Raw genomic sequence first — 25,127 nt, 5'->3', positions numbered from 1 at the left:
GCACTTGTTGTGTAATGTAGGCAGGGGACTCGGCGCTCGTGAGGGGCAGCGCCGGTTACGGAGGAAGAAGAACGTATGAATAACTAGAGATCATCATGAGGGAGAAAAGATCTAGGCGGCGGCGAGCAGGAACCAAAGAAGAGACGCAAAACCAGGTATGTTCCATAGAAAGCTTCTTATTTATGTAGTTGGGAGCAGTCTGAATCATTATGTGACGGTTCATGACACTATTAGCATTTTTACTTATTGGGGGAGGGCATAATAATCGTAATGTGACCTTTCAGACGCTGAAGAAATTACAGTGTCTGCTTCATTTCATAATGATCTGGAAAAGAACACCGGTGGCATTTATGATTTAATGACAGTAGATAGGTTAGGGGAGGACTGGCACATTTGGCCCAGGGGGCAAGTACTGCCCTTAGGTTATCATGTGGCACCTTTTACAACATACATGCAGGGCAGCCTACATCTATAAAAAACAAGGCTAATGGGGTGATACAGGCACTGGGTTGGGCAGACAGCATGTTGTGCATATACAGTGCCCTCCACTAATATTGGCACCCATGGTAAATATGAGCAAAGAGGGTGCGAAAAATTGTCTTTATTGTTTAACCTTTTGATCTTTGTTAAATACACAAAAATACTCTGCTCTGAAGGATATCAAATGATTGCAAACACAACACAGGTTTATCCAAAAAAATAATCTTTGTTAAAGGTATGTGTGGCACCAATGTGAATTCATATGAGGAAAATATATTTTAAGTATACTCCCATTGCTAATTTACATTTTTTAGCACACCTGGGTGACTAGGAACAAGCATTTGTTCAACCATGACTTCTTGTTTCACAGGGGTATAAATATGTGGTAACACATAGGCCAAATTTGGTGAACGGAAGAGGAGAGTCCAGCATTTAAATTTGAAGGATCTGGAGAGATTCTGTATGGAGGAATGGTCTCAGATCCCTTGCCATGTATTCACCAGCCTCATTAGGCTTTATATGAGAAGACTCAGAGCTGTTATCGTGGCAAAAGGAGGTAGCACAAAGTATTGACTAAAAGGGTGCCAATAATTGTGCCACACATTTAGATAAACCTGTTTTGTGTTTGCAATTGTTTGATATCCATGAGAGCAGAGTATTTTTATGCATTTTTTTTAACAAAAGATCAAAAGGTTAAACAATAAAAACAATTTCTTTTTACAGCCTACTTTGCTCATATTTACCAAGGGTGCCAATATTAGTGGAGGGCACTGTATCTACAGCTGCATACAAACCCTACACACCCACAAATATGTATGTATCTTTATATACACAGGCTGACAGAATACTGAAGAACAAATTGCTGGGCACCGCATATCACCAACAACGGCCCAGAGGGTAATTTCCACCCAGTCCACCCCTGAGTATCAGCTACTACTGGTGGTGTGCACTGCTAGATTAGCACATAGTAGACTCAGCATATTGTAAATCAAGGAACCTCTTGTAATCAAAGCCGTTCCTTACGCTCAGATCTAGAGCACTGTTGCTTTTGCTTCTCATACTGTTGTCCATCTATAACACATGTGGCCCTAGGTCTGTACAAAACCTTATTTTACTGTTCTATTTTTTATTTGGTCTTAAAATATTACTTTGATATAGACGCTAGGGAACAAAAGGTGCAACACAGAAAAATATTTCAGTACTTTGGAGTGGTATATGTTGGATGAGAGCTCCTGTTATTGCTTAGGCTTTGCTCTGTCTGCTTCACTTATACAGCAGTGTTGCTAGCCTAGGGGATACATTACTGCAGTGCTTGACAAATGTGTTTAAAAATTAGGAGCCAGTAAGAATATTTAGGAGCCAGGTATATTTTTAGGAGCCAGACAGTTGGATTTGTATATAGATATATGGAGAATAACCCAAAACGTTAGGAGCCAGGGGTAAAATTCTAGGAGCCAGTGGCACCCAGGCTCCTGGGTTTGTCGAGCCCTGCATTACTGTACATATTTATGTGAAGTCGATTACACATATAACACTGAGCTAGACTAAAGCAGGGGTCACCAACTTTTCAGAACTCAGGGACCACTTAACTCACAATTTTGAATCCTGTGGACCACTAACATGATTTTTTTTTAAAAAGGTACAAACCTCTATAGTGTGTGTGTGTATATATATATATATATATATATATATATATATATATATATATATATACACATACTGTACATAACTAGTATAACCATAGCTAATCTATATATATATATATATATATATATATATATATATATATATATATATATATATATATATATATATATATTTACACATTTTTAAGAATTATTTTTTGGAATGAACTAACTGAATGACAGAACTGAGAGAATACTTCCAAATGACAGATGAAGGGTGAGTGCCAACTTTTGATCTGGAAACAGAGAGGCACAAATTGGCAAAAAATAATTATGTTTAAAGGTACCACAAGACTTCCAAGTTACCTCCCCAGTTAGGAATTATTCAAAACTACTTATCATCATGGACAGACATTGGAGTCATAAATTAAGTTTATATCAAAAAGCTCTCAATATGGATGTGAGCTAACCACAACTGATGTTACTGGCAATTACTATAATACTGGTGGGATATGGCTGATCTGCTGGATGGCAATTACTGGAATTCAGGTGGAATGGCTTTGTGCGCAGGAAAATTATTAGAATGAAAAATAATTCATATTTAATTTAAAAAAAGGAGATGGAGGGGAGGAAGACAAACAGTGATGTAAGTCCATCTGAAGGAATTAGGAAAACTACTACAAAGAGACAGGTAAAGGGAAGAAAATAAATTAAATATATGAGAGAATTTTTTTTTTTTTTTTAAGATTTTTTTTTCTATACTTTAATTCCACTATTTCAAGCCTAGACTATACCAACCTCTGCTGGCTTTAGAATGGAAACATCTTCCTCTGAGCAGTGCGCCGGGTGGGGGGAGTTTAAAATACAGTCTAGCTGCGCAAGTTGCGCAGTACTACGCAACAAGCGTAGGGAGATTGTAATTTAACTCCACCCTCGGTTTTCACTGATGTCCAGCCAGGCACTGTAGGGAGTTGCAGAGCGACGGGGGTGACACCATCAGAGGAGATTCATTCCTGCTTGATGGTGTCATGGACCACCAACATCTTCTTACGGACCACCGGTTGGAGACAGCTGGACTAAAGTATTTATAGTTTCTCAATGTAAAAAGATACGTTTTGCTTACAGTTTGACAGTCAGAGCAACATAATGCTTGTTCATTTACCTTTAGCTGGCAGACCATACACAAAAACAAATAGTGTTCCCATTGATCTGCAGAATTAGGTTTTACCTGACTCATTAAACATTCTCATTAATATATCTGTTAATCTCTGAAAAAAGTGGCTAGAATCTAATTAGTAAAAGCACAAACTACACACTGTATACTCTGACCTGGGATAATACTCACCATGACTTGTCATTCTTTGTTTCTTGGATTCATTATTTTACAGAAAGTATAGAATGTAACGTCATCCTAATAAAATAAATAAGAACACTCAACCATTTCTTTGCTATTTATACAAGAATATATCTAATGGCAAGCCTGCCACCTGGTGACTAAAAGCTTTTATTGCACTAAACAATGATTCATGAAAAAGTTCTATGTCATAGTTAACCAGCATAAAATTCTTTGCACAGGAAATCATTTTAGTATCTTCTAAATAAGACCATTATGCCCTATAATAGTGTACACTTCCCACAGTGCTCTTTAACACTGGTAAGTTACCATTTAAATAAACATATTTGCTATAATTCATATATTATTTTGGTATACAAATGTAATTTTGACACCATATCAGACCTCTGACTGTGCATGTATTTGTTTTTGACTTTCTCTTAAAGTGATGGTAAATCCCAGTGTTTAACAAACGCTACAATTTACTATCACTAAAAATGTAAGTGGAAGTTCAGTTACCATATAGGTAAAAAAGGGTGCTTAACTCACTCTTTCTCTGCAGAGACACATAGCTAAACTCAGTGCTCCGGCCGCCTTCAATGAGGTGACGTTTGCACCTCCTAAATCGATAGCCATGCGTGTCAACTAACAGGTTTCTGTATTCACCAACGTCTATTGGTTTAGAGGTGCAAGCAGCACCTCATTGGTAGAAGATCGATGTAACGTGCGTGGCCGGAGCACTGAGTTTAGCTGTGTGAATCGGCACAGAAAGGGTGAGTTTAGCACCCTTTTTTACCTATATGGTCACTGAACCTCCAATTCATTTCTAGTGATGGTAAATCCTAGCGTTTGTTATACAATTGGATTTACCATCATTTTAAATGACAATTGGTTAATTGATAAATGGATTAGTTCAGCTTTGGTGGTTTTGATTCTCTTTGTAGTGGAAACCTTACTGTTTTTATGATTTATAAAGTGATTGCCACACAACATAAAGAACTAATTGTTTATTGAGATTTCCTTAAAGGGATAGTTACTCCAGAATTGTTATTGTTTAAAGAGATATCCTTTTAAATCTGTGATTACCTTTTATCTAAGCCTCTGCAGACTGCCCCCTTATCTCAGTTCTTTTGACATACTTGCATTTTAGCCAGTCAGCTCTGACTCATAAACAACTCAACAAGAGTGAGCACAATGCTATCTTTATGGCCCACATGAACTAGCGCTGACTAGCTGTGAAACACTGTCAAAATGCTCTGAGATAAGAGGCAGCCTTCAAGGACTATTATCATATGAGACTACCAAGGTTTAGCTTTCAACAAAGAATACCAAAAGAACAAGCACATTTTATGATAAAAGTAAATTGGAAAGTTGTTTAAAATTGCATGCCCCTATCTGAATCAGGAAAGTTTAATTTTGACTAGACTGCCCCTTTAAAGTGATACTAAACCCAAATGTTTTCTTTCATGATTCAGATAGAGCATGCCATTTTAGGCAACTTTCTAATTTATTCCTATTTATCAAATTTTCTTTTGTTCTCTTACTATTTTTATTTGAAAAAGCACAAATCTAAGCTTAGGAGCCGGCACATTTTTGGTTCAGAACCCTGGATAGCGCTTGCTAATTGGTGGCTACATTTAACCACCAATCAGCAAGCATTACCCAGGTGCTGAACCAAAAATGGGTCGGGTCCTAAACTTAGATTCCTGCTTTAAAGGGATAGTCGACTTGAAAATTGTTATTGTTTAAAATGATAGATAATCCCTTTATTACCTACTCCACAATTCTGCATAACCAACACGGTTATATTAATATACTATTTACATCTGATTACCTTGTATCTAAGCCTTTGCAGACTGCCCCCTTATCTCAGTTCTTTTGACAGCCTTGTATTTTAGCCAATCAGTGCAGGCGTGTGCGTGACTCCACATGAGTGAGCACAGTGTTATCTATATGGTACTACTCTATACTCATCTTACTTAACCTATCTGCTGCCTTTGACACTGTTGACCATCCCCTTCTCCTACGGTCTCTCAGTTCTCTTGGTCTCTGTGACACTGCCCTCTCCTGGATTCACTCTTATCTCTCTAACAGATCCTTCTCAGTCTCTTTTGCTGGTGACTCCTACTCTCTATTGTCCCTGTCTGTTGGAGTACCTCAAGGCTCTGTCCTGGGTCCTCTACTCTTCTCTATTTACACTTCACTGGGTAAACTTATCAACAGCTATGGCTTCAGCTATCACCTCTATGCTGATGATACCCGGATTTACCTTTCCACCCCTGCACTCTCTCCTTCTGTCAACTCTCACATCAGCGACTGCTTATCTGGCATTTCCTCTTGGATGGCCTCTCACCACCTAAAAATAAATATGTCCAAGACCGAACTACTTCTAATTCCCCCCTCTAGCTCCACTCCAGTTTCTCTAATTTTTCTATCACTGTTGGCGGCACCACTATCTCCCCATCACCCCAAGTCCGCTGCCTCGCAGTCAAGCTTGACTCAAATCTGTCCTTCATTCCCCACATCCAACTGCTCTCTTCATCCTGCTACAACCACCTACGCAATATCTCCAAAATTCGTCCATTTCTGAGTGCTGAAACTACCAAACAGCTCATCCACTCCCTGGTAATTTCCCGACTTGACTACTGTAACAACTTACTAACTGGCCTCCCTCTCTCCCGCCTCTCTCCCCTCCAATCCGTCCTAAATGCATCTGCCAGGCTAATCCACCTCTCAACGCTCTGCTTCTGCTGCGCCTCTCTGTGAGTCCCTTCACTGGCTCCCCATTCACGAATTCAAATTCAAAATTCTCACCCTGACCTACAAAGCCCTCACCAATGCTGCCCCACCCTACCTGTCCTCACTCATCAACAAATATACTCCTGCCCGTCCCCTAAGATCCAACAATGACCTGCTTCTTGCGTCCTCTACCATCACCTCCTCTCATTCTAGACTACAGGACTTCTCTCGTGCGGCACCAACCCTCTGGAACGCACTTCCTCGAGATGTCGGACTTGCCCCTAACCTCTCCTCCTTTAAACGTTCCCTAAAGACCTTTCTGTTCATGGAAGCTTATCACCCGACTTATTAACAAATTAACTTCAATTAACTAACAGTTGCCCTCTATCTCCTCACTAATATCAGTCTCACCTCTGCAGTCCCCACCTCCTGTTTCCAATCCTCCTACCCGTCTAGATTGTAAGTTCCCACAGGAATAGGGCCCTCAATTCCCCCTGTATTTGTCTGTAAAATTTTGTGTCTTAACGTATTGTTTCTCCACTGTACTGTTATCCTTGTACCCATGGGCAGCGCTGCGGAATCTGTCGGTGCTTTATAAATAAAGAATAATAATAATTGGTACACATGAACTTATTTTGTCCTGCAGTGTTGGGTTTTCTGCTGATATCTTTGCTGTCTACTGTACCCTATGCTTGTTCCTATGGTCTAGTCCTGTTCAAGAATATACCCATTACCTTTCATGCCAGTGTACATTATTTGTTGCTTGGCATAGTAGTTGTTATAATTTATGTTTTAGCTCTTAGAAAGTGTAAATGCACGGTTTGCCTGAGACCGTTCTTTTGTTGAAAATCAGGGGCGTAAGCTCAAGAGTGTGCACGTCTGGAGCACTATATGGCAGCAGTTTTGTAAGAATGTTATCCATATGCAAGAGCACTATGTGGCAGTACTATTTCCTGCCATGTAGTGCTCCAGACACCTACCTAGGTATCTCTTCAACAAAGAATACAATTTGAACGAAGTACATTTGATAACAGTAAACCCTAATTTTTTTTTTTTATTGTTTGTCTCACTCGAGTGTTACAAAAAATAACCAAGGGGGAATGGTCAGAACCAGACTCTTCCTCTTCTACATGAATAAGTTACTTTACTTAGCTGTTCCTTCATTCTTTAGTTCTGCCCATGTACAGAGGGACAGGATTTATACTCTCCTCCTGGTTACCTGGGAAAACTGTTTTGTGTGAGTTGGAGAGTGTTGGCCCCTATGGCATGCTTTATCCTTCTTGGTCTATGGGCTAGAACATGTTTAGTTCTCTGATAAGGGCCTAGATACATTTTCACTGGTGGTTGGAAACATCTTGGGTGCTCATAATGTCATAGAGTGTGTTTCTGCATTTGCAAGGATCATTATATTTTTTTATAAAGCTTGACCTCTCTCACTGTCCCTGGGGGATGATGAATCCATGTATAGATACACACGTTGCTACATGTTTGTTCACATGTACTTGATAATGGGACCTCTGGTTATATATTTCTGTTTTTGTCATCAAGCAACAGAGGGCCTGAAATGTTTTTAACATTCATTCCTGAAGTGCTTCCCTGTACACGTGTTTTTGGAGAATTATCATATAAGTCATTTTATTTACATTGTAGAGGGCTCTATATTTCCCTCCATTGTGGTGAGATCATCTGAACAATTGGCCATCAAAAGGCAAATTAAGGAGGATGCCCCTTTCTCTCACTCTCACTCCTCACTCTCACACACTCTCACTCTCTCACTCCTCACTCTCTCTTTCTCTTTCTCTCTTTTGCCACCTCTTAGGTGGTAAATTTCAATCTCCCTGGTCTCATCCGACCGGGGAAATTAACAGTTCCTGCCCACGCGTGATGGGCAGCGGGCGGGATTGCACACAAGCGCAAAATGGCGCTCATGTGCAATGCTGAATTCCGCTGCAGCTTCATAAATTGACCCCTAAATGTATAACACTGCATTTATGCCCAATCTCTCTTCTTCCTCCCCCCTTGCCTCTAAACTTCTTGAGTGGATTGTTTTATAAACGCTTATCACACTTTCTCTCATCCAGCCATCTTCAAGACCCTTTGCTATCTGGTTTTCACCCCCAACACTCTCTACTGAAACTGCAATCACCAAGGTGGCAAATGATCTGCTTACTGCCAAGTCTAAAGGTGACACAGCTCTACTGTGGCTCTCTTCCTTCCTTCCTTTCTTTCTAATCATACCTTCAGTACTTCTCTGGCTCTTCCTCCTCCCCTCTAACCCTCTCTGTTAGGGTAGCTCAAGGCTCAGTTCTAGGTCCCCTTTTTTCTCTGTCTACACATCATCTCTAGGCTCATTAATCAAGTTAGGTTTTATCATTTTTTTAATGCTGATGACACCCAAATCTACCTTTCTGTACCAGACATTTCCTCCTCCCTGTTGACTCATGTCACCACCTGCCTAGCTAATATCTCATCCTGAATGGTTTCTCACTACTTAAAGCTGAACCTCTCTAAAACTCCTTGTATTTCCTCCCTCTACCAATCTCCCCATTCCCCAAATCTCACTTACTGTGAACAACACTGTCATCTCCCCAACCCCTCAGACCCGCTGCCTCGGGGGCACACTTGACTCAAAATTTTCTTTTGCTCCACACATTAAGTCCTTTAGCTAATGTCTGCCTTAAAAATATCTCTAAAATGTGTCACTTCTTTTTCACTCAAGACACAACTAAGATTCTTATCCACTCCCTTATCCGTTCCTGCCTTGACTACTGCAATTTTGTCTTTTCTGGTCTCCCAAGCTACCGCCTGTCCATGCTGCAATCCATCATGAATGCCTCTCCCAGGCTCATTTTCCTTAAACATCGCTCCACATAGACTGCCCCTCTTTGCCAACACCTCCACTGGCTTCCCTTGGCTTCAAGAATAAAACAAAAAAATTTGACCCAAACATACAAAGCCCTGACCAATTCTGCACCCTCCTATATCTCTGCCCTTGTCTGCAAATACTCCCCAACCCACCCCCTCCAATCTGCCCAAGACCTACTTCTCTCCTCCACTCATTTTCTAAAACTGCACCTATCAAATGGAACGCCTTGCCTCGCTCAGTCAGACTTTCCTCTAGTCTCAAAAACTGTGTTTCTTTAAAAATGTATCTGTTCAAGGACGCATACAACTTAACTTTAAGATGCCTCTAGTACTTATGTTTCCCTCTCCCTCAACTTTTCTATGCATTTCCTTTAGATTGTAATCTTGAGAGCCTCTCTAACTGTAGCTCACTTTGTATAAAAGTGCATGTACAACCGATTGTGCTTAAGAGCAAGGCGCTCCTCTAATTTTACTTATGTTTGTCAATGTAACTGTAGTAATGTACAGTGTATAGTCTTACATAATGTCTCATTGTAAGTTTTTTTTTTTTATTGTATTGTTCCCTTATGATTGTAAAATTAGCGCTGCGGAATCTGTTGGCGCTCTTCAAATAACTGATGATAATAATAAAATACATACACAAGGCTGATAAATGAAATATTTTCACAGCTTGAAAAGAGTCACTGTGACTTAACACTTGGGGAAAATGTTTTTTTCCATTCAGTCCATGACTAGAAAAAACAGAATTTATGCTTACCTGATAAATTACTTTCTCCAACGGTGTGTCCGGTCCACGGCGTCATCCTTACTTGTGGGATATTCTCTTCCCCAACAGGAAATGGCAAAGAGTCCCAGCAAAGCTGGTCACATGATCCCTCCTAGGCTCTGCCCACCCCAGTCATTCGACCGACGGACAGGAGGAAATATATATAGGAGAAACCATATGATACCGTGGTGACTGTAGTTAGAGAAAATAATTCATCAGACCTGATTAAAAAACCAGGGCGGGCCGTGGACCGGACACACCGTTGGAGAAAGTAATTTATCAGGTAAGCATAAATTCTGTTTTCTCCAACATTGGTGTGTCCGGTCCACGGCGTCATCCTTACTTGTGGGAACCAATACCAAAGCTTTAGGACACGGATGAAGGGAGGGAGCAAATCAGGTCACCTAAATGGAAGGCACCACGGCTTGCAAAACCTTTCTCCCAAAAATAGCCTCCGAAGAAGCAAAAGTATCAAATTTGTAAAATTTGGCAAAAGTGTGCAGTGAAGACCAAGTCGCTGTCTTACATATCTGGTCAACAGAAGCCTCGTTCTTGAAGGCCCATGTGGAAGCCACAGCCCTAGTTTAGTGAGCTGTGATTCTTTCAGGAGGCTGCCGTCCGGCAGTCTCATAAGCCAATCGGATAATGCTTTTAAGCCAAAAGGAAAGAGAGGTAGAAGTCGCTTTTTGACCTCTCCTTTTACCAGAATAAACAACAAACAAGGAAGATGTTTGTCTGAAATCTTTAGTAGCCTCTAAATAGAATTTTAGAGCATGGACTACGTCCAAATTGTGTAACAAACGTTCCTTCTTTGAAACTGGATTCGGACACAAAGAAGGTACAACTATCTCCTGGTTAATATTTTTGTTGGAAACAACTTTCGGAAGAAAACCAGGCTTAGTACGCAAAACCACCTTATCTGCATGGAACACCAGATAGGGCGGAGAACACTGCAGAGCAGATAACTCTGAAACTCTTCTAGCAGAAGAAATTGCAACCAAAAACAAAACTTTCCAAGATAATAACTTAATATCTACGGAATGTAAGGGTTCAAATGGAACCCCTTGAAGAACTGAAAGAACTAGATTTAGACTCCAGGGAGGAGTCAAAGGTCTGTAAACAGGCTTGATCCTAACCAGAGCCTGAACAAATGCTTGAACATCTGGCACAGCTGCCAGTCTTTTGTGAAGTAAAACAGATAAAGCAGAGATCTGTCCCTTCAGAGAACTTGCAGATAATCCTTTCTCCAAACCTTCTTGTAGAAAGGATAGAATCTTAGGAATTTTTATCTTGTTCCATGGGAATCCTTTAGATTCACACCAACAGATATATTTTTTCCATATTTTATGGTAAATTTTTCTAGTTACAGGCTTTCTAGCCTGAATCAGAGTATCTATTACAGAATCTGAAAACCCACGCTTTGATAAAATCAAGCGTTCAATCTCCAAGCCGTCAGTTGGAGGGAAACCAGATTCGGATGTTCGAATGGACCCTGAACAAGAAGGTCCTGTCTCAAAGGTAGCTTCCATGGTGGAGCCGATGACATATTCACCAGGTCTGCATACCAAGTCCTGCGTGGCCACGCAGGAGCTATCAAGATCACCGAGGCCCTCTCCTGATTGATCCTGGCTACCAGCCTGGGGATGAGAGGAAATGGTGGGAATACATAAGCTAGGTTGAAGGTCCAAGGTGCTACTAGTGCATCTACTAGGGTCGCCTTGGGATCCCTGGATCTGGACCCGTAGCAAGGAACCTTGAAGTTCTGACGAGACGCCATCAGATCCATGTCTGGAATGCCCCATAATTGAGTTATTTGGGCAAAGATTTCCGGATGGAGTTCCCACTCCCCCGGATGGAATGTCTGACGACTCAGAAAATCCGCTTCCCAATTTTCCACTCCTGGGATGTGGATCGCAGACAAGTGGCAGGAGTGATCCTCCGCCCATTGAATTATCTTGGTCACTTCTTTCATCGCCAGGGAAGTCCTTGTTCCCCCCTGATGATTGATATATGCAACGGTCGTCATGTTTTCTGACTGAAACCTTATGAATTTGGCCTTTGCTAGTTGAGGCCAAGCTCTGAGAGCATTGAATATCGCTCTCAGTTCCAGAATGTTTATCGGGAGAAGAGACTCTTCCCGAGACCATAGACCCTGAGCTTTCAGGGATTCCCATACCGCGCCCCAGCCCACTAGGCTGGCGTCGGTCGTGACAATGACCCACTCTGGTCTGCGGAAGCTCATTCCCTGTGACAGATTGTCCAGGGTCAGCCACCAACGGAGTGAATCTCTGGTCTTTTGATCTACTTGAATCGTCGGAGACAAGTCTGTATAATCCCCATTCCACTGTCTGAGCATGCACAGTTGTAATGGTCTTAGATGAATTCGTGCAAAAGGAACTATGTCCATTGTTGCAACCATCAATCCTATTACTTCCATGCACTGCGCTATGAAAGGACGAGGAACAGAATGAAGTACTTGACAAGAGCTTAGAAGTTTTGATTTTCTGACCTCTGTCAGAAAAATCCTCATTTCTAAGGAATCTATTATTGTTCCCAAGAAGGGAACTCTTGTTGACGGGGACAGAGAACTTTTTTCTTTGTTCACCTTCCATCCGTGAGATCTGAGAAAGGCTAGGACGATGTCCGTATGAGCCTTTGCTTTTGACAGGGACGACGCTTGAATCAGGATGTCGTCCAAGTAAGGTACTACTGCAATGCCCCTTGGTCTTAGAACCGCTAGAAGGGACCCTAGTACCTTTGTGAAAATCCTTGGAGCAGTGGCTAATCCAAATGGAAGTGCCACAAACTGGTAATGCTTGTCCAGAAAAGCGAACCTTAGGAACTGATGATGTTCCTTGTGGATAGGAATATGTAGGTACGCATCCTTTAAATCCACGGTAGTCATAAATTGATTTTCCTGGATAGTAGGTAGGATCGTTCGAATAGTTTCCATTTTGAACGATGGTACCCTGAGAAATTTGTTTAGGATCTTTAGATCCAAAATTGGTCTGAATGTTCCCTCTTTTTTGGGAACTATGAACAGATTGGAATTAAATCCCATTCCTTGTTCTCTTATTGGAACTGGATGTATCACTCCCATCTTTAACAGGTCTTCTACACAATGTAAGAATGCCTGTCTCTTTATTTGGTTTGAAGATAATTGAGACCTGTGGAACCTTCCCCTTGGGGGTAGTTCCTTGAATTCCAGGAGATAACCTTGAGAAACTATTTCTAGCGCCCAAGGATCCTGAACATCTCTTGCCCAAGCCTGAGCAAAGAGAGAAAGTCTGCCCCCCACTAGATCCGGTCCCGGATCGGGGGCTATCCCTTCATGCTGTTTTGGTAGCAGTGGTAGGCTTCTTGGCCTGCTTACCCTTGTTCCAGCCTTGCATTGGTTTCCAGGCTGGTTTGGGTTGTGAAGTATTACCCTCTTGCTTAGAGGATACAGAATTAGAGACTGGTCCGTTTCTGCGAAAGGGACGAAAATTAGGCTTATTATTAGCCTTAAAAGACCTATCCTGTGGGAGGGCGTGGCCCTTTCCCCCAGTGATGTCTGAAATAATCTCTTTCAAATCAGGTCCAAATAATGTTTTACCTTTGAAAGGAATGTTAAGCAATTTTGTCTTGGAAGACACATCCGCTGACCAAGACTTTAGCCAAAGCACTCTGCGCGCCACGACAGCAAACCCTGAATTTTTCGCCGCTAATCTAGCTAATTGCAAAGCGGCATCTAAAACAAAAGAGTTAGCCAATTTAAGTGCTTGAACTCTGTCCATAACCTCCTCATACGAAGATTCTTTACTGAGCGATTTTTCTAGTTCCTCGAACCAGAAACACGCTGCCGTAGTGACAGGAACAATGCATGAAATTGGTTGTAGAAGGTAACCTTGCTGTACAAAAATCTTTTTAAGCAAACCCTCTAATTTCTTATCCATAGGATCTTTGAAAGCACAACTATCTTCGATAGGAATAGTAGTGCGTTTGTTTAGAGTAGAAACCGCCCCCTCGACCTTGGGGACTGTCTGCCATAAGTCCTTTCTGGGGTCTACTATAGGAAATAATTTCTTAAATATAGGGGGGGGGAACAAAAGGTATGCCGGGCCTTTCCCACTCTTTATTTACTATGTCCGCCACCCGCTTGGGTATAGGAAAAGCGTCGGGGGGCACCGGAACCTCTAGGAACTTGTCCATCTTACATAATTTCTCTGGAATGACCAAATTGTCACAATCATCCAGAGTAGATAACACCTCCTTAAGCAGTGCGCGGAGATGTTCTAATTTAAATTTAAATGTCACAACATCAGGTTCAGCTTGATGAGAAATTTTTCCTGAATCTGAAATTTCTCCATCAGACAAAACCTCCCTCATGGCCCCTTGAGATTGGTGTGAGGGTATGTCAGAACAGTTATCATCAGCGTCCTCTTGCTCTTCAGTGTTTAAAACAGAGCAATCGCGCTTTCTCTGATAAGTAGGCATTTTGGATAAAAGATTTGCTATGGAGTTATCCATTACAGCCGTTAATTGTTGCATGGTAATAAGTATTGGCGCACTAGATGTACTAGGGGCCTCCTGTGTGGGCATAACTGGTATAGACACAGTAGGGGATGATGTAGTATCATGTTTACTCCCCTCATTTGAGGAATCATCTTGGGCAATATCATTATCTGTTGCATTACTGTCCTTACTTTGTTTGGACACTATGGCACAATTATCACATAAATTTAAATGGGGAGACACATTGGCTTTCATACATATAGAACATAGCTTATCTGATGGTACAGACATGTTAAACAGGCTTAAACTTGTCAACAAAGCACAAAAAACGTTTTAAAATAAAACCGTTACTGTCACTTTAAATTTCAAACTGAAAACACTTTATTACTGAATATGTGAAAAAGTATGAAGGAATTGTTCAAAATTCACCAAAATTTCACCACAGTGTCTTAAAGCATTAAAAGTATTGCACACCAAATTTCAGAGCTTTAACCCTTAAATGAACGGAACCGGAGCCGTTTTTACATTTAACCCCTATACAGTCCCAGAATGAGGCTCTGTCTATAACTAGAAAGGCCCCCATCTGAAAAAGGTGTCCAACACAGTGCCTGCCGTTTTTCTAAACGTTCCCCAAGATTATAATACCAATAATTAGTTAGAATCTGCATAATATGCCTAGTAAAGCAATTGTTTTAGCCCAGAAAAATGTCTACCAGTTTTTAAGCCCTTTTTGAAGCCCTTTATTCTTTTATGTTTAACTAAGAAAATGGCTTACCGGTCCCCATGAGGGGAAATGACAGCCTTCCAGCATTACATGGTCTTGTTAGAAATATGGCTAGCAATACCTTAAGCAGAAAAGACTGCTAACTGTTTCCCCCAACTGAAGTTACTTCATCTCAACAGTCCTGTGTGGAAACAGCAATCGATTTTAGTTACTGTCTGCTAAAATCATCTTCCTCTTACAAACAGAAATCTTCATCCTTTTCTGTTTCAGAGTAAATAGTACATACCAGCACTATTTTAAAATAACAAACACTTGATAGAAGAATAAAACTACATTTAAACACCAAAAAACTCTTAACCATCTCCGTGGAGATGTTGCCTGTGCAACGGCAAAGAGAATGACTGGGGTGGGCGGAGCCTAGGAGGGATCATGTGACCAGCTTTGCTGGGACTCTTTGCCATTTCCTGTTGGGGAAGAGAATATCCCACAAGTAAGGATGACGCCGTGGACCGGACACACCAATGTTGGAGAAAAACCCTTTTTTTTTTTCTTTTTTTTTTGTCTGCTATAATAATAAATTGTTTTATATTCTCAGACTAGTGGAAAATTGTAACCCTAATTATTCTACTAATGGCAATCCTTATTTAAAAGTAATGCAATTAATGTTGTATTTTGCAGGTGTTGGGTTCAGCAGCACAGGATTTTACAGTGGATGAAAGTTTTTCCCCAAAGGCTGGAACAAGTAAACTGCAAAGTCATGGTGCACCAGCAGATGCCTCTCCAGACTCCAAGTGTCCTATCTGTCTTGACAAATTTGATAATGTATCTCACCTTGATAGATGTCTGCACAGATTTTGCTTCCGCTGCATCCAAGAATGGGCGAAAAATAAAGCTGAATGCCCCCTGTGCAAGCAACCTTTCTACTCCATATTTCATAGTGTTCGTGCAGAGGATGATTTTAAGGAGTATGTCTTAAGACCCACAATGAATGGCTCCCTTGCTAGTCCAGAAGGCCATAGATTTCGCTATCGCAGTACTGTGACTAGAGACTACAGAATACCCAACCGGCGACTGAGATCATCATCTTCTCATAGGACTGAATCGCCCCCAGATAATGGTATTTTATTTGAGGGCCTTCCAAATCAAGCTCAGCAAAGGGGAAGTGATATCCAGCAAATGATAAGAAGACTGGCTTCAAGACGACAAGCTAGTGCAGAAGGTCGGTCTATGAGACAGATCCAAGAGCAAGAACTTGTTAACTTCAGAAGAGCTCTCTATCGATCAGGTGTGCGTGTTAGAAGTATACAGGATGGAGGCCGCTATCGTGACATATCTGCTGAGTTTTTCAGAAGAAATCCTGCCGTCCTTCACAGGCTTATCCCCTGGCTGAAGCGAGAGTTGACAGTCCTGTTTGGCACACACGGTTCTCTTGTTAATATTGTACAGCATATAATCATGAGCAATGTGACACGCTATGACATGGAGACCCAAGCTTTTGTAGATGATTTGCGGCCTTTTTTGCTTCACCGTACTGACCACTTCCATCATGAATTCATCAACTTTGCTCGTTGCCCATATAATATTGATGCATATGACCAACATGCTAACTATGATTGCCCTGCACCATCATATGGGGAAGGAAGTCACTCTGAATCATCGGTCATCACTATATCACCTGATGAAGTGGTCTCTAGGGACCTAGATGTGCCTTCATCTAGTATTGATGTAGGTCAGGCTCCATGGGATGATGAAACGCCAGGACCTTCTTACTCAACATCAGAACCAGCTACAACCAGTGTATCAGCTACTCTTAATGTCTCAGAGAGCTCAGATGAGGAACCTTCTAATAGTCAAGACATTGCTCAGGAAGACATAATTAGTGATGTTGGTAACATGCAGGACATGGCCCTTCCAACAGATGACTGTGTCATAGTGGGTTACGTTAAGCCATTAGCAGAAAGAACACCAGAACTTGTCGAGCTCTCTTCAGATTCAGAAGGCTCACTGTGTGAAGTAAAGACTGAGGATACAAAAAAGTCTCCAGTTAAGCCATTTATTTTAAGTGACAGTAATGAGTCAAGCAGATCCTCATCCCCTTCATCCTTTCTCTCCAGTGATAAGCATGCACACAAATCTAGAAATAAAGAAAAGACTGATTCTGGAAAAATTGCGCATTCCAAAAAGAAAGAAAAGGGGAAAAAATCAATTGATGGGTCTTCCAAAACTACAAGAGAAAGCAGGAAAGGTAAAAGAGATGTAAACAGTAGTCATGCAGTGTCAAGATGGCGAGCAAGGTCAAGGAGTTCAGACTGTTACTCTCGTTCCTCCCGCAATAAGGGATATGATAATCGCAAAAGACCTGGTAGCAAAAGCAGAATAAAAGCAAGGGGCCAAGAGAGGAGCAGACACAAGAGTTGGCGTGAGCTGAGGCGATCTAGGAGTAGAGACAGAAGCTTGTCCTGGAGGAGCAGGACAGTGTCACTTACCAGTGAAAGCTCTAGAGAAAGAAACCGGTCCAGATCTAGAAGTCAAAACCGCAACAAAGGAAGATCCCGGAGCAATGATAGTGACTATAGTTTTGGTGCAGACAACTATTCCAGTACATATCAGTGGGAGTACACCTACTATAGTAGAAATCGTGACAGAGATTGCTATGAGCAGTCTTATAGAAAGCGGACACGTGGTAGAGGTCATTATTCTAGACCTTCTGGCAGCCCTGAATACAAGATGCAGTCTTACCCTACTAGAAAAGATACACGGAAAGAAAGGGGACATGTTACTAGAAGGCACCATGACAGATATAGATCAAGAAGTCGTTCTAGCAGTCAAATAAATATGTCCGAGACAGAACTGACCCATTCTGACAAGCCAAGTGGAAAACGGAAATACAAAACCCGTCATCTTGAGACACACGAGGAGGATGCAAGCAATATTGAAACCCAAGCTAGAAAGACGAAAGTGGACAATATACTAGCAGACAAGGGCTCATCTGTTAAGTGCACTGAAGATTACAAGAATGTGTTGGGCAACTCATCCTGTAATGAACCAAAACAAAAGTGGAAGAAGAAGGCAAGAAGCCCCAGTGTTGAAATAGTGTTTGAAGGTAAAGCAGGAGAGAGTTTAAGGCATCACAAAAAGAAAAAAAAGAAGCACAAGAAAAAACGCCACCGAGAACAGTCGGGAAGTTCTCTTCTTGCCTCCCCTATAATCATTACCATTGACAGTGAAAGTGATACTCCCATGTCGGAGAATGTTCCTTGTAACAGTGAACATACTCTCCTCCCGGTCAAAAACCTTAGTATTGACTCCACAGTGCCCTCAACCAGCCATTCACCAGCTACCTCTGCTGCAACAAGCACCACAGACCTTCCAAGTGGAGAAATAGCTGACCTTGATCCTAAATGTGATGATGTATCTACCAGCAATGGACATGTGGATGCTGCAACAGGAATACTGGATGGGTTACATTTTGAGGATAGCTCAGATGAGCAAGCTTGTGCTGCAGAATGTAGTCCACCCAGTTTTCAATCCCCTGAAGATGACATTGTTGCACCACCTGAGGTATATTCTCCAAATTCTGAGGCTACTCAGCCCAATGCTTTTTCTGAAATCCCTTCAGATATAATGGAACTTGAGGAGAATCTCTCTAAAGAGAACAGTGAAGATGAGTCCTTGGAAAGCATGACATAGCACTTTCTGCTAAAGCAGATAATTTAGTGGGCAAGGGGCAACTAGGTTTTTTATTGTATTAAGATGTCATTTGCAATTTTCCCATGCACATTCATCATTGTAATTACTTGCATTTTATTGTTTTTAACTGAAAACCAATCTAGCTCCATGTGTGGCCCTGTTGCGGCACTGTAGTTGCTCAGTGCAAGCGATAAAGCTTTTGTTGTCATTTCTGAAGAGGGATATGAATTACACTAGTATGCTGAAGAGTAGGGCACTTGCTATATGAAATGCCCATATTTTAAGTTTACTCTTTTGTGTTTTTGTTTAATAACTGTAAACCAGTTCTTAATTTAAATATAGAATATGAAATCCCTGTATGGTCTATAAAAAAACAAATGTGTAACCCAAAAAGTATACAGAATTTTATCAAACTAGAAAGATAAAGGCCATTTAATTTATAAACATATTGTTTAAAAGTTACTGCTGTTGATACACAGGTTTTGTTAAATGAAACTGTAAACAATTACTGTAATTTAGTAGACTAACTGCTGTTGAACTGTACAATTAAAGGAACCCAAAAGTGCAAAAAGAAAATGCTTTAATTTGGTAGAGCATTTAAATATTGCGCTACAGCTTTCATATTTCTGTTTGTTTAACCTTAGCAAATGGATTAAACACATAGTTAAACTCGGCTCTAGAACAGAAATACACTATTGGGAAGTAGATGAACACATTTGAAGAGCCAATGACAAGAGACAAATGTTTGCAGCAATTTGATTTAAAAAAAAAAAAAAAGTGAAATCTAGTGTTTTAAAATAACATACTGTATCTTAAAGGCATACTGAACCCAATTTTTTTTCTTTGGTGATTCAGATAGAGCATGCAATTTTAAGCAACTTTTGAATTTACTCCTGATATCAAATGTTCTTCGTTCTCTTGGTATCTTTATTTGAAAAAGTAGGAATGTAAGCTTACGAGCCAGCCCATCTTTGTATCAGCTCCTGGGTACAGCTTGCTGATTGGTGGTTAAACGTACCCACCAATCAAGCGCTATATAAACCATATAAAGTATCCCTTTAACCATGAAACCAAAACTGTTGATTACACCTAAGTGTACAACCCTAAGGGGCGCTAATGCAAGATAGAAGTAATTTGAAAAACAGAAAGCAAATAGGTGAAAATCTGTATAATACAAAATGAACAGTACCTATAAGTAGGATTATTAATAAACCAGGTTCCTAATAATAATAAACCAGACTTACAAATGTGCTACTACTTAATAGACCAAAATACAGATCATCAATCTGCAGCCAATGGATAAAACAATATAGTGCATTAACTTAAAATATACGCCTCCTAGTGCAACTCTGTTAGAGATTTGATACTAACAGATCAAGTGGATGGTAAAATACTCACAAAATGAGCAGCACCCATGTGCTTATTGATGCAGGCTGGGGAATTGCAGTGACCCAGCTACACTAATCCTACAGCAGGATGATGGGTCCAGGTAATCCAATGGATAACAAAAGCACGGGCTTCCAAACCGTAAATTAAAAGGTAATTTATTAAGAAGTGAGGATGTACACAGTACAACCCAACTAGAATAATAACAAATGTTGCAACGCGTTTCTCAGCCAGGCTGGCTGTTTCATCAGGCATCTCACACACTCAATAGTCCAGTACTGCTTGTTTTGCAAAGAATAGCAAGAGAATGAAACAAATTTGATAATAGAAATAATTTGGAAATATCTTCAAATTTTGTATGTTCTATTTGAATTGTGATAGAAAAAAAAATAGCTATCATGTCCCTTTAACTGAATTCCACCTGGTTCATTAAAGGTTGATATTGTCAATCCAGTATGCAAACAGGACAATGGTACATTTGAAGTGAAATAGTCTGTATAGAGAGGCGCAATAAGGGCAGAGCTTGTAAACTTCTGGGATATTGAGTATTTACAAATGCATTACAAAAACTTGGAAGTTTTCCATCTTTTTTTCAAATTGTGATAGTAAATGTTGAGAAAGTCTGTATAATTTTCATTCTCACTTTAATAAGTAGCGTGAACAGGGGTCAGCAACCTTGGCACACCAGATGTTTTAGAACTATATTCCCCATGATACTCAGCCAGCCTAAAGAGTGTCTAAGCATCATGGGAAATGTAGTTCCAAAACATCTGTGGTAACATGGTTGCTGACCCCTGAGCGTGAAAGTGGTTAAACTGATATTGCAAATGATTTATATGGCTTATAGAAAATGAGTTTTATAAGTTTTTTTTTTTATACACTCTCTAGAAAATATACTGCATACATATGCTTATTTGATGGTATTTTTGTAATGTTTCCTGGGTAGCCTTTTTTAATTTTTAAAGTGTACTACAGGTGCATTTTTTTTTTTTTTTTTTTTTTAAATACGCTCAGGGCTTCTACATCACAAATCAATGATTTGGGTGCTAAATAGCTTGTAAGACCATTGCAATTAAAGCAACTACAAAATTCTTATGTTTTGATAATAATATGGTAATAGAAAACTAGAACTATTTCCATTATTTACTTTTTTCCAGTTATTACAAAATTGTAATATATTGTATATAACCAGTGTTCTGCATTATTGGATATCATATGCTGTATGTTTCCTTAAACATAATGATATATTAATATATCTCACTAGAACTAGACAAAAAAGTCCAAACATGATTTGATACATTTGTATCTAATTTGCACAGATTGTGCATGATACTTTTCTTATAATATTCAACCATTTTTTTTGTTGTTTGTTTTTTAAAGCCGACAATTATGTGTTCTCATGGGATGTAAAATGTGTGTTCTTGATCTCATCTAATGTGTATATACTGTTAAATAAATGTCTTTTTTTTTAATAATGGTGGTGGTTTCATCAATGTTTCTCACCCATTTAGAAGGCTTTGAGACCATATTTTAATCCAAGACAGTTTGCATAACATAACTTGCTAAAAATTCTACCTATGTTTTAGGCTGAGTTCTTAAGATATATTTAACCTTTTATATCTTTAGAAATAGTTAACCTTCCCCCTGCAGTGTAAAGAAATCTGATGTGTGCAAAGTGTACTGGGAAAAGCAGGAACTGCCCATTCATGTTATGGTGAAAATCAAAGGACATTAAATGCATTGAGACTTTGCAAAATATTTTATTTATTTTGCTCCCTTGTGTCATTTAAAGGGACAGTCTACACCAGAATTTTTATTGTTTTAAAAGATGGATAATCCCTTTATTACCCATTCCCCAGTTTTGCATAACCAACACAGTTATATTAATACACTTTTAACCTCTGTGATTATCTTGTATCTAAGCCTCTGCAAACTGCCCCTTTATTTCAGTTCTTTTGACAGACTTGCAGTTTAGCCAATCAGTGCCTGCTCCCAGATAACTTCACGTGCACAAGCACAGTGTTATCTATATGAAACACATGAACTAACACCCTCTAGTGGTGAAAAACTGTTAAAATGCATTCTGAAAAGAGGTGGCCTTCAAGGTCTAAGAAATTAGCATATGAACCTCCTAGGTTAAGATAGCAACTAAGAATACCAAGAGAACAAAGCAAAATTGGTGATAAAAGTAAATTGGAAAATTGTTTAAAATTACATGCCCTATCTGAATCATGAAAGTTTATTTTGGCCTAGACTGTCCCTTTAACTCTAAAAATTGTGGGTTTGTTAGTATTTCTGAGAACTGGAAATGCACACTGCAGACATTTCAAGTATAACCCTGGTACCTATTTGAGCCCAATTGGCCTAAGCAGGAGGTTGGTCACATTATAAACTGCAAAACAATGCACGATTGCCAACATAATTAACATGGCTAGACCTTTAAGTCCAGATTGGCTTTTCCAAATAACACTAAAGGTGGTGTAGTTTGGCTATTGAAAAACTATTGCAGTAATCCATTTTTCTAAGATTACACTTGGTTTGTGTCATTCTGTAGAAAGACATGTTAGACTTTGTGTGATTTTATTATCTTAAATAGGGCTGCAACTAACGATTATTTTCATAATCGATTAATCGGCCATTTTTAATTTTTTTTAACGAATCGGATAAAAAAATCAATAATGTTTTCCTGTATTTAAAATAAAATCCAGTGTTGCAAATATAAAACTTCAGACTAAAACTTAACATTAACACAACTGTTTGTCCAATTTTTAAGTAGTGGAGCACATTTTTATAATTAAAAAAAAAAAAGATTTTTTTGAAAAGAGGTACAACTAGAAAGAGGTAGAATGTTTATAACATTCTGTTATTCACTCTTTAAGAATTTTTGCATTGAAATGCAAAAATGTCAACTTGTCCACATGCTCCTGGCTGAGGCTGGCTCTATTTTTGCAGCTATGTTGCCTGCAGCACAGAAGAGGCGCTCAGGTGGTGTTGAGGTGCTTGAGATACATAAGTAGGGTTTTGCCAATTGTGCCAAGGTGGGATATTTATCTTTGTTAGCTCTCTACCAATGCAAAGTGTTTTCCTTCTTCGTAAGGGGCCTCTCAATAACCAGCTATAAGGTTAGGGGAAAAAATATCTAGCCTGCTCTTAAAATAACAAATATATACTTATAGAGGTTGAATCTGGTACAAATCACAATTTTGTTAAAAAAAAAAAAAAAAAGTTAAAAGTGCTAAAGAGGACAAAGCCTTACACATTTATCTATACAGAACATATAATCAGCAAAAGCAAGCAATCTAATAATTGTGCAAACAGATAATAGTGCACATAAATTCAAATAACTCCCATCAATCTAGGGCTAGGTGTAAATAACAAGCTCAGCACTATATCATACAAAGAATAGTCCCAAATCACCCGATTTTAAAATAAACAATCCAAATGATGACTCCTATTATTTCTGGGTTGCACATAAGCGAGGAGTAGTTGTAAACTTAAAAGAAACTTATACTGTCCTGAAAAAGTGAAAAGTAAATGTCTGTTGACGTCCTTTAGGCTAAGGACATAACCATAAAACACAATACCATGTGCAGGAGCTCCTTGGAGTGAAGCAGCTGTTGCTGTGCACAGGCCAACTAATTGCAAACCAACTAATAGATTATGAGATTCGTTGACAACTATTTTCATAATCGATTTATTATCTCGTTTTGTTGTTGCAGCTTTAATCTCAACCCAAGGTATTGATCTAGGCCCATTTTGGTATATTTCATGCCACCGTTTCACTGTTGGGAATACCACTCCTCGCTAGCAGGAAGAGGCAAAGAGCACCACAGTAAAAAACTGTTAAGTATCTCTTCCCTACCCATAAACCCCTGCAATTCTCTTTGCCTCTAAGTGCATGGAGGAGGTGAAGATTAGTGTGTAATTAAATAGTGTTTCTGTGAAGATTGATACTTCAAGCAAGCTACAGGGTTTAGCCTTATTCCACGTTAGTCTTTGTGGTCGAGCTGTGGTGGCTTTAAAGCGGTGGGGAACTTGCAAAATGGTGCTTGCTGCGTTTCCACTTATGCTGCCCTAACTTCAGACATCAAAGTTAGTTACTTTGCTATCTGCACTTGTCCTGGTCTCTGTCAGGAAGAGGTGTCCTCTCATACTTAGGAGCTGTCTTCATGTCGGACAGCTGAGCAGGTAAGTGCGGGTCTTCCAGGTGGGAGAGGGGCACCTAAGATACCCTGCTGTGATATGTGTAGGGGGCGGTATAAGCTCACCCATGGTGTTAGGGTTCGCTATGACATGTTGCAGGCACAGTATTTTTGAGAGAGACAGTGTGGGACACTTTGTGTTTAACTCAGGGCTAGTTTTTGTGTAGGGGTGCTGCGCTGACTTTTTTTTATTTTTGCGCTTTAGTTTCTCCGACGGGTGGTTTTTATTTTAACCACGCCCCCTCCTTCCCAGTGCCCGCAGGAGTTTTTCGCTCCTTCCTGATGTCTGCTTACGTCATCAGGCCTGCTTGCAGGGCCGCCATCAGGGGGTGACTCCTGTCAGGGGCCCAATGGGCCAGGGGGGCCCAATGGGCCAGGGGGGCCCCATGAGGCAAGAACTAAAAAAAAAAAATTTTTTTTTTTTTTTTTAAATTTTGGCAGCCACCAGTGGGTACTACAGCAGAGTGCTAATTGAGCGTGGGAAATGGTATTAAAAGGAGTAAAGTATTAGCATTTGAGAGGATTTCTGAATGTGTACTAAACCACTATGCACAGTGTGAGACAGACTTTGTTTGTACAGTGTGTGCCTGAGTCAGACTGCAGATACCTTTCATTTGCAGAGGAGGTATGACTTACTTAGCAAATGTTTTTTATTTCTTTGTGCAATTTCGGATTGTAACTTCAGTGTGGTAGTAGTTGTATGGTGGGGCCAGGGGTCCATAAAAACATTTTTTTTAGCAGCAGTGTATTTTATTAAACATTACACTTTACTGCCCCTTTATGCAAGGACTTTCCAGATGCAAGGAGGCATTTCATCTAAGAT

General features: G+C 40.0%; 2 protein-coding genes across 2 annotated transcripts in view; both read left to right on the top strand.

Annotated features, from left to right (window-relative positions):
- The first annotated feature begins 21 nt into the window (after positions 1–21).
- TOPORS (TOP1 binding arginine/serine rich protein, E3 ubiquitin ligase) lies at positions 22–21,577 on the top strand. Its single transcript, XM_053702655.1, has 2 exons — positions 22–155; positions 15,705–21,577. The coding sequence occupies exons 1-2, from the start codon at positions 96–98 to the stop codon at positions 18,714–18,716; spliced, it is 3,072 nt and encodes a 1,023-aa protein (XP_053558630.1). The 5' UTR covers positions 22–95; the 3' UTR covers positions 18,717–21,577.
- The window catches only part of HACD4 (3-hydroxyacyl-CoA dehydratase 4), a 535,032-nt gene continuing 509,935 nt past the window's right edge, over positions 31–25,127 (top strand). Inside the window, exon 1 of the mRNA XM_053702658.1 lies at positions 31–155. The gene's annotated coding sequence lies outside the window, so the exon portion shown is untranslated. The remainder of the gene's footprint in view (positions 156–25,127) is intronic.

Source organism: Bombina bombina, chromosome 2 (genome assembly GCF_027579735.1).
Source record: "Bombina bombina isolate aBomBom1 chromosome 2, aBomBom1.pri, whole genome shotgun sequence".
NCBI lineage: Eukaryota > Metazoa > Chordata > Amphibia > Anura > Bombinatoridae > Bombina > Bombina bombina.
The sequence above is the reverse complement of the archived record's forward strand: the minus strand, read 5'-3'. Positions and strand labels throughout refer to the sequence as shown.